Genomic DNA, 10,764 nt, shown 5'->3' with positions numbered 1-10,764 from the left:
GGTGAAGTATTCATACTTGAATATATATATATGAGCAAATATGTATTGAAAAAGGAATGTGTGCACCTGATATCAACAAACCTGACTGCGGATCGCACGTGCCCACTACAGCCCGCAGACCAAGCCTTCAAAACCGTGAAATGTATCAAACTTCCTGTCTTTCAAATGTGCTTCCAATCCCTAGATCCTGCCGAGAACCGCAACTGATCAACTATATGGACCACATAAGAGATCCCAAGACTGTTTATATATGAACCGTAGAAGAGATCCGAAGACTGTTTATATATGAACCGCATTGTTTATATATGGATTGCAGAAGGGATATATATAAACCACAGAAGAGATATGGACCGCAAAAGAGATATATATGAACCACACTGTTTATATATGGACCGCAGAAGAGATATATATAAACCACAGAAGAGATATGGATCGTAAAAGAGATATATATGAACCGCACTGTTTATATATGGACTGCAGAAAAGATCTGAAGACTGTTTATGTATGAACCACAAAAGAGATCCGAAGACTGTTTATATATGAACCACAATAAACATAAAAGAAATGGACTGCAAAAGAGATATATATGAGCCGCACTGTTTATATCCGCACTATATATATATATATATATATATATTTATTTATTTATTTTACTATAATAATAAGTCATATTAGAAAATTATAATTCATAAAAAATGGTATAATTAAATAGGAAAAAAATAAAAATAAAAAGAAGAAATAACACTTAAACACCAAAAAAAAATTGTAACTCATAAAAATAGAAATTACTAAACAATCCTAAAACCTTAACCAATCCCCTTATAAAATCAAATAATAGTAAAAAATAATAATAATCGAATTGGTCAGGTTAAACTATACATATGCAACATAAATAGACACTCAAGCTAAAAAAAATGCGTCGTTCAGCGAACTCCTTCCGTATCATCGATGTCACCGTGAAAAGTACTTAGGGAGATTGTCGGGGAGGAAGTTGCATTTGAAGACGTGAAAACTGAGTGTGTTGAAGCTAGGTATTTGGATTTGGGGCAATATAACTTGGGGGAGGGTCAGACCGATCATGGCAGCTTGTTAAATTCTGTCTACCTGTGTCGGCGATATAACTTACCATCGTCAGCGTCATGAAGTATAAGAAAAGTATGCCACCAGCCATTTTCCTTCAATGTTTGTATTGTTTCACAAATTGAATGAGTGCAGGGGCTGATTTATATACATATAAACAGATGTGGCAGGTGCAAGGCCAGAAGCAGGGCCAGGATCGAAAACAGAGGCTTTAGGCGCGACCGTTGCTTCTTCTTCATCACCATCACCTCACAACCCGTCTTTCATTCGGCGTTACAGATTTGCATGGCCAGCTTTACTAGGTCTAAATTTGGTTGTTGGCGGTGAGTTATTGGCTTGTTTATTTTACCTTATGAGGGTTTCATTTCTCAGATTGATATGTCATCAATTATTTTTTCATGTTATTTCACACCCGAAAGCATCTGTGCATTTGGTGTGTAATTAGAACTAAGCTAATTCTGTCTGTTTAACAAATTATTCAACGAGGAAAGTTTTACACCAAATATGGGAGTCGAAAGTAAAGTGTTTGGACTTGGAAACCTAAACTATCTGTTCCTAAATGTGCATTAGCGCGTGTTCCTAGGAGTAGTGTCATTAGCTGCTGTTCTTATATATGTTGCTTAGTTAGTCCCAGCTTCAGCAGTGAAAGGCGAGCAGGCGTCGTAAGGGAAATTAAAGTGCCTTTGTGGGAACCTAAACCTCGTCTACTATTGTCTCGTGCAAAGCTGAACCCGGTCTACCCGATGTTGCACAAGCAAAGGGGTCTACCTCGTGCTGCTTCTATCGCTAGATAGTCAGCTACACAAAGAGGCGAGGTGACGAGATTGCTCAAATGATTACTGTTAACCCAAACTAATGTGGTTTTCATTTATAGAAATTTTCAAGCTATTCTCTGTCCTGATGATGAACCACAGTAAGTGGTTCAAAGTACATCAACCTTAAAAAATTCTTTGTGATTTACCTGGAAGAGACTTGGTATATGATCATGAATCACAGAAGCCTGCATTCAGAGATATCAAAACTATTGTTTGGATTTGTGGATCTCTTGTTATTACTAGTAGAGGTTTTCTCTCCAGGCATTGGCCCTTGCTTTTTTGGAGACATGGGCCCTTTCTCTTTTTGCCTTGTGGTCACTTGAGGAGGAATTTGTTTGTTCGTCCTTGTGGGGCCTCTTCTCTTGTTCTTTTGCTACCGATGTTCCCCATCATTCAAGTTGCTTTAGCTGCTCTTCTACCTTGTTCTTACAATTGTGTGCGAAGTGGCCATATTCGTGGAAAAAACTTACATTTAAATGGAAGTTGATCGTAATCATTCTCCTGTATGTGGGACCAATTGTCTAGGGTTTATATTTATTATTGATGGTAAACCCTTGTCTAGGTCCACCTCCACATATATTCTGACACAGACTTGCAATCCTTCTCATGGCTCAACTTGGTCAATGTATTTTCCAAGAACATTTCTTATACTCCTGAAAGTTAATAGGAAGAAGGGAAGCTTGACCCATACTGGGACCGCGAACGGAACATCACACTCATGATTAAAATCCAGACTCCAACGGTCTAGATATAACCCTTGCCCCCCATGAAGTAGGGGCCATTCTTGAAATGAGATCCCGATTTGCTTTGTCTTCAAACAAGAAGGTGTAAAACCCTCACTCGCAAAATGACACTGAAACCTTATTTTTCATCATTGTTTTTAGTTCTTATTGATCCATGTTCGTATAGATCTTGAAGAGGCCTTGTTGCCGCCTCGCTTGCACACCTAGGTTAGTGTGGGGAAAATCCTCAACCCCACAAGGTGTGATCTTGGTGGCAAATTAAGAGATGAAGCTGTCACCTAATCCCAACTCTCTCCGTTAAAGCTCTTCCCTAGTTAAAGCTAAGGGGGGTGGTCCCTAAAGAAGGTTAATGGAGGAAATGTGAGTTTCTTGGAGACTAAGATAAATGGAAAGCTTTATAAAAAATAACTTGATTCCATGATATGAACAAGTTGTTGAGAAATCTTGGTTAGAGAGATGAGATGATTTCTCTAGCAATGATAACTGCTTGTGAAGATTTTTTCCTTTTCTTAATTAGGTTCTTCTTTGACTTGATTATTATGATGTGTTCTTCTTCATCAAACAACTACCAAACCATAAAGAACAAAGAGACAAAGGACACAAGATATAGGCAATTAGCTAGGGCCAAAACCTCTCCAAGCTTGAGAGGAAAGCCCACAAGAATTCTTCTTCTTATAGAATCTTCAATTGACGAATTCCAATACCTAGACCCTTGACACAAACCCCTCGAAGACCATGTCAATTCTTTGCCTTGATGAACTTCTCTTTAACAAGGTCAACTCCAGTCAACATCACTTTCTAGCAGCAACATCTTCTCCTTCAAACTCCTTTTTCGGACCTGCAACTCCTTGACTGCAACTTGGCCTTACTGCAGAAACCCTAGGCCACACGTGAGAGTAGGAATATGGAGAAAACATCCTCCTTTCTTCTTCACTTGGTATTATGCTTCTTCTTTAAAAATTCGGCTTGCAATGTGATCTCTTTGCCACCTCAATTCGGTCACTTTAGAGTGACTGTAAATTTCGATCTTCTTGTTGTAGTGAGAGCCCTAATTTCCTCGCATGTGTGAACAAAATTAGCCCAAAACAGGTTCAGAATTATTTTGCTCTTCCTTCCTTCTTGATCTCCTCTTCTTCGCTTGATGAGAGACTCCCTTCTTGTCCAATGATCGAACTTCTGAGATCTTGTGTGAGTGCTCCTTAAGTGAGGTCGAATCCTCCTTTTAATAAGCTTCTCTCCCATGCAATAAGGTTGACATGTCACCTAGTGTAGGCTGACAGCTCCTTTTGAAGGTCGACTTGTTAATTGGCACTTGACAAGGTCTTGGAGGTTTATTTGATATGATTTTGACTCAAATGATTTTTTCTTACAATATGTAACATGCCCAAATGGGTCATTCATACATGACAAAGACTCTTTTGACTTTATGACAATCCTAAGAGCTCACAATGGGAGCTTGACCTAAATATTTTTTTCCCTTGAGTATGAAACCCATGCCTCAAGATTAATAATAATAAATTTATTTTTCTCATTACATTAAATACATAAAATCATAATTACACATGTCATTATGAAGACCAAACCTAGTTACATATTTCAACACTCCCTCTTAACTAGGGAGGTATTCATAATCCATATAAGGTACTTGGACATTCTCAATCTGAAAAATTCTCATAAGAAGAGTCAGATCGGTAACCCATCTATATAACAACATCATATCATCCATCATTGTCACATAGCAAGGCCTTGACTAAGAACTCTATCTCTCCACAAGATCAGAGCACAATGCTGGCGAGACCAATGATTTATAGACACTCTCATCATTGTCTCTCTCGGAACATACCCCACTGGGGTTCTTTCAGAGTATGTTCCACCAGGACTATTCTTATCTTGGATTCCTAGTCTTCAAAGAATATCGGTCCTCTATGACTACTTCTATCTTGGATGCCCTACCACATCCTCAAATAGTATCGGATGCTAAAAGCTTACCCAATCCTCCATTCTTTCTTCCCAAGTGAAGACAAGAATGATGTGTCTATCTCTCCCTCTCAATCAGGGAGGATATACCCATTCCTATGAAGGAATGTACCCATTCCTATATAATGAATGTACCCAAGCTCTCTCTTATTTAGGGACTTGACCAAGCTCCCTCTTAACTTGGGGCTTACTTCTAGCAACTTTTTTAGGTGGAGATCATGGGACAATTAGTTGCTTGAGGGGCTCCCTCTTTCGATGTCATGAATTTCATCTTCTTTGTTATGGAGCCTTCATCTTTGGGACTTCTTCGTAGGGCACAAACCATCCATCACTTTCATTTATGAATCATGTCAGTCATGTCATCCTTCCTTTCATCGAAAAGTGATCCATTAGTCCATATCTGGCCTTCCTTCATGCCTTGCTACCTTTTTCACAGCATGTTACCTTCAGGATCTTTCATCTTATCACATGAAAATCAGTTGTAGATGACATCTACAACTCTTCCTTTGATAGCCTTACATTAGCCCATCCAGATATTGTTCAAAAATCAAGAATGAACATTAAATCAAACTTACCTTTGTGATGGTCTTTTCATCATGACATCTGCTTGTTGTCATATCTACACCTTGCATACATATTGACACATCTCCAAAAAGATATTATATGTCAAGGGTCATCATCCTTTCCAAACTTTATCAGAGTTTTCATACCTTTTCCCTAGAGATGTCACAGTCAATTTCTCTAGTCATCAGATGTTGATTTCCTTTTCTATGTGACCATAGTTGCATTTTTTATGATGTATGCTTACTTTCTTCACATATTGTATCTTAGGAACTTCCATCCATAGTTCCTTTATTTTTGTCAACCACTTCATATTCCATACGAGGACTTATTATGTTGATTTCATCTTTAGTCAATATGTGAGCCAGTGTTGAAAATATCGGCGAGGGTCCAGAAAACATCTTATCGACAATATCGGCGAAAATATCGGCAAATATCGACAAGCATAAAAAATGCATAATATATTCCTTTTTTTTTAATAATTTAATCAGATTTTTAAACATATAAAACAATAACAACATGAAATAAACACATTGGCACATAAATATGAAGAAAGCACTGATATATATGATGTCAAATAGAAAAGATACATCAAAGGCGATACCAAATCCTGTTGACCCCTGATAATTGTCCAATCAAGGACTCAAATGTGGAGAACCAATACAAATAACATCACACATATAAAAGTATCTCATCATCATGAGTTATATGTAGCAAAACAAATAAAACTAGCAACTATCTATCTGAAATCACTGCCCTCTCCCCCTTTTACGGGAAAACATGATGGGCTGTTTGCCAGGCCTACCCCTAGTAGTAGAAGGCCCTGGCCCTGCCTTTGCACCTAATGTCAAATAATGAGTGCTAGGTATGGAGTTGTGCTCTCCTATATCTATAGCAGATGGTGTTGATGCTGATGCTCCCACAGTGTCCTCCTCCTCCTCCTCCTCCTGCTCCTCCTCCGAGTGCTGCTCCTCCTCCGAGTCCTCCTCCTCTTGCTGCCCCTGTTCTAATGGATCATCTGGCTCTAACCATGAAGGTGACTCCTCCAAGATGGGCTCCTCAGACTCCACCCTCCACTGAGACAATACATCAATATTGTCTAAGGAAATGGCATCTGGATCCATTGGTGCTTCTATTTGCCTCACTCGAAGTCAGATGTTGTAATGCACATACACTAAATCATTAAGGCGTGCAAACTCCAACCTGTAAGAGTGTAAAAAAAACTAATGAGTCTTGACTCTTGACTCTTGACACTTGAAGGTCATAAATTAAAAATTAAAAATTACATGAAGTGTAATTGCTCAACTGAAGGCTGGAGCTCAAGGTTATACCTATTGTGCTTTTTTGCGTGTATTTTCTCAAATACATTCCAATTGTGCTCACACCCTGAAGAGCTACATGTTTGACTCAAGATTGTTATGGCCAATTTTTGCAAATTTGGTGCCCTTGCACCATAGCTTCGCCACCAAATATCTACAACAAAATAAAGAAATAAAAAATTCAAAAACTTGAAACATAATTAAACTTTCAAATAAAAGTTACATAATTGAATTTAAAAAAAATAGAATTATACGTAAGGAAATTCTAAATTGAAAATTATAATTTCTAATGAGTGATGACTTGTCACTTACGTGGCATGAAGAGGGTCCTTTCCCTAATAGCATCATCAAAGCCAAATAGGCCAACACAATCCCAATAAAACTGTATCTCGCGATTGATTTTGCTACGAAGCTCAGGATCAGGTACCATCCTATGAATGCAGGAATGGAGCCCTTCCACCACCTCGCCATCAAAATCAAAGCCACATTTGTATGAAAATGCGGGGTGGAGGAAGAGTGCTGCTGCATGAATGGGTTGATGAAGCATCCCTGCCCACCGACTATCAATCACATCCCATAACATCATATGCCTATCAAGGCCAGCAGAACCCTTGTCTGCATAATAAGAACGAATGGCCTCCTTGGCCCTATCCATGGCCTCATACAAATAAGCCATTGCAGGCTTCTCCCCATCTACCAATCTGAGAACCTTTACTATAGGTTCACTAACTGAGCATGCTTCTTCTACTCCACGCCAAAACGTCTCAGAGTACACCATTTTTGCAATGGATTTCTTGTCCTGTCTCCTGCTGTATCTACAATTACGCCAGTCATCAGACACAAACATTTGCTTCAACTCGAACTGACATCGAAGCAAAGATTGAAGAGTAATAAAGTTTGTGGCAAAACATGTGATCGCTGGACGCCGCAACTCCTTGTTTTTAGTGAACTTCCTCATGAGGCTAAGAACAAAAGCATGGTTATAAATAAACTTGGGGACGCTCCTAGCCATATCAACCACCTTCTTGATGAAGGAGAGTTTCCCCATATCCTCAAGCAGCAAATCGAGACACTGTGCTGCACACGAAGTCCAGAACAATGTGCGATGCCTCTCCATAAGCTGCACACGGAGTCCAGAACAATGTGCGATGCCTCTCCATAAGCATCTTGCCAGCAGACACATAATTAACTGCATTGTCTGTTATGACTTGCACCACATTCTGCACACCAATCTCCCGAATGAACCCATCTAACAACTCACATATTGTTGCTGCATCTTTGATATGTTTTGATGCATCCACTGATTTAATAAACATGGTACCTTTAGGACAATGTACCAAGAAATTTAGAAGGGTCCCACCCTTCCTATCCGTCCAACCATCAGACATTACTGTGCATCTAGTAACTTCCCATGTTTTTTTCAACTCCGCCAATCTAGAGTTGATGTCCTGCTTTTTTGCTTGAAGAATTGGCCCCCGCAACTCCTCATATGTAGCACTTTTGTACCTTGGGCCCACAATAGCAATAACATCACACATTGGCTGCTAAAATGGATTGGTTTTGGTGATGCTGAGAGGTAAGTCGCTCCAGAAAAGACACCTCCCCATGATTCTATCTGCTTCTTGCTTCTCCTTTTTTTTAACAAGTGATTTTATGCCAGGTTGTGATCCATGTCCTGTTCGTGGAACAAAAAATGATGACCTCGCACTAGCAATAGCAGACGATGCTGTGGAGCCCCTACCACTACCCTCAACATCAAAATTAGGGGAAGATATACCGAAATATCTACCTGCACGTTCAACCTTGTTTCTTTCTGTCTCTTCCTTCTTTTTGTCTTTTTCATCAATTGCCTCAAGAGCTTTTTGTATAAGCTCCGGACTAGAAACTGTACAAATCCCAACATCATGTCCAGTGAGTCTAGCCAGATGGTATTTCAATCGTGTAACCCCTCCTGTCATCTTGGTCCCACACAATTTGCATGTAAGATATGCCCGATTTGTCCCACCATCAGGCTCCCCATACTCCCAAAATGGGTCCAAGGCTTTTGGCATATTTGAATTTTGTAGTGAGCTAACTCAAACCTAGGGCACCAAAAAAATTATATTTGGAATTAATAAGTAATAACCACCTCATTTTACAAAATATTTTTTTTGCTACATTATTTGCAATGTGAATTCAATGAAAAACCATAAATGACAATAAGAGGGTGCATTTGAAAGTTAAAAAAAAATGGAGTTTGCTGTCCAAATATGGAGAAAACCCTTGCATTTTCTCATAGGCATGAAAATCATAGCAAATGGAAAAAAAATGAGCAAAATGTCTGTAGGCAAATAGGCAAGCAAGAATAATCCTAAAACTATCAAAAAATTCATTAACATAGGGGTTTATTTGAACATACCTGTTAATGGAAGAAATGAAATTGTCTCACTGTTCTTCAATCTTAGATCAACAAAATCTTCGTTGTTGGTGGCGATAATGGCTATTCAACACTCAAATCCTCCTTGGCAGCAAGCACATAGCTCTCCCCTTCCTTCTCCAGCAATCAGAAATGAAAATGAATGAAAAAAAACAAAATCGGCCTTTTCTAGCCACGGCAGCGATTTTTTTTTTGTGCCTGGGAGATATTTTGCATCATAGCGCGATATTTTCCCGAGATATTGCTGATATTTCGGAAATATCGCGATATTTTCAGGGAGACAAAATATCACGATATTTCCTCGGCGATATCTCGTCTCCCCGAAAATATCGCGATATTTGCGAATATCGGCGATATCTCGGCAATATTGTCAACACTGATGTGAACCATGCCTTCATGCATTCTTCCAAAGGAGGAGATCCCTCTTTCTTGGTCATGCTCATGAGATAGAGCTTTTACCCATGCAACCATATAATGACATGACTTAATTAAATATATGCATACATACTTTTTCCTTCATTTGGTCATCTAGGCTTCCTTTAGCAACTTCCTATCCTTGATTGAGAGTACTTCAACCATCTTGACATACTGCATTCCCTTGTGTGAAAATTTCTGAATCTAACACTTCAAAAACCCCTATTGCAATCTCTGGTTTACTATCTCCTACTTGTTCTTTACATTAACAAGTTATTTAATAACATAAACATCAAAGTAAACACAATTGCAACCTTCACAATTATACAGATCAACAACTGAAATAAATTGAGACAACACAAGGGATACCGGTTTTTTTGGACAATCGTCCCCGAAAAAACCCGATGCGGGAAAATCGATGCAACATATAGAGGGTTTTATTATTAAGCAGATTCTGAATACAACTAGGGTGCCAAAAATGGCTCACCCTTCAGAGAATTTCCTTGGCAGCAATACCTCTATCCGGAGACAGATATTTCGGCTGATCAGCAACCGGATGAACAATCCCACAGTGACTTCGGCTATTCCTTGTGCTGGACAGCGAAAGCTGCTCCACGCACTCCTTTGGAACTGCGTCACCCTCTTTGGAATTGCGTCACCCTCTCTAGCTCTGCGTCAGCCAATCAACTCTCAGTCTGTCCCACTGAATCACCTCAGCGCAGCCCCAGAAGCTCTCTGCGTCCTCTGTGTCAGCCTCTATGGCTTCTGCGTCAACTTCTTTGGCCCTCTGCGTCCTCTACTCTGGCCTCCTTAGCCTCTGCGTCAACCCTTACTGCCTCTGCGTTAGCCCTCCAAGGCTCTGCGTTGCCTCTTCCGGTATTCTACTCCCTCTCTGATATGTATTCTTCGGCCTCTTGCCGAATTGCCCCTCGCTGCAATTGATCACTAGTTCGATTTCCTCAGCAAACCTCGCCCCAGAAAATTGAACTGACTGATCTCTCTTGGTGTTTTGGTGTTTCTCCAACTCACCCTCAAGCCTTCTCTTATACTTTTCCTGTTGACGATTCAACGACCGAGATTAAGTCCCTAATCAACGACTAAGATTAGATCTGGCTTGATCCTCGTTATTTAGAACTTTCTCACCCATATTATATTAATACACATTAATATTTTAATTTTCCTAAGTTTAGACTTAGGAACCCATTAAAAATATTAATTATTTTAATATTTCTTCATCTGGGTGGAATTTCTCCAAACGATTTCTGGGTCTTGGAGATCTCATGTGCCTTAGCCTCTCCACCAATTTTCATGGCTAGAGCACATCCGATGCTACCAAAAATCAACATTCCCTCTTAGCGAGGAATGTGCTCTAGTAATGCTTCACCATAGAAACATCACATTGATCCTCTGCATCGGTACCTGTGCTGATGCTTGGCCTG

The 10,764-nt window shown here is 39.6% G+C and overlaps 1 protein-coding gene across 1 annotated transcript in view; it reads left to right on the top strand.

Annotated features, from left to right (window-relative positions):
- Window positions 1-913: 913 nt before the first annotated feature.
- The window catches only part of LOC149185502 (uncharacterized), a 121,379-nt gene continuing 111,528 nt past the window's right edge, over window positions 914-10,764 (top strand). The window contains exons 1-2 of the mRNA XM_089412422.1: window positions 914-1,155; window positions 1,242-1,403. Of these exons, the coding sequence (XP_089268548.1) occupies window positions 1,140-1,155; window positions 1,242-1,403 (178 nt within the window). The 5' untranslated portion in view covers window positions 914-1,139. The remainder of the gene's footprint in view (window positions 1,156-1,241; window positions 1,404-10,764) is intronic.

Source organism: Pinus tabuliformis, chromosome 3_1 (assembly GCF_031772625.1).
Source record: "Pinus tabuliformis cultivar Carrire ecotype Pingquan chromosome 3_1, CPIR1, whole genome shotgun sequence".
NCBI classification, from domain to species: Eukaryota; Viridiplantae; Streptophyta; class Pinopsida; order Pinales; family Pinaceae; genus Pinus; species Pinus tabuliformis.
The sequence above is the reverse complement of the archived record's forward strand: the minus strand, read 5'-3'. Positions and strand labels throughout refer to the sequence as shown.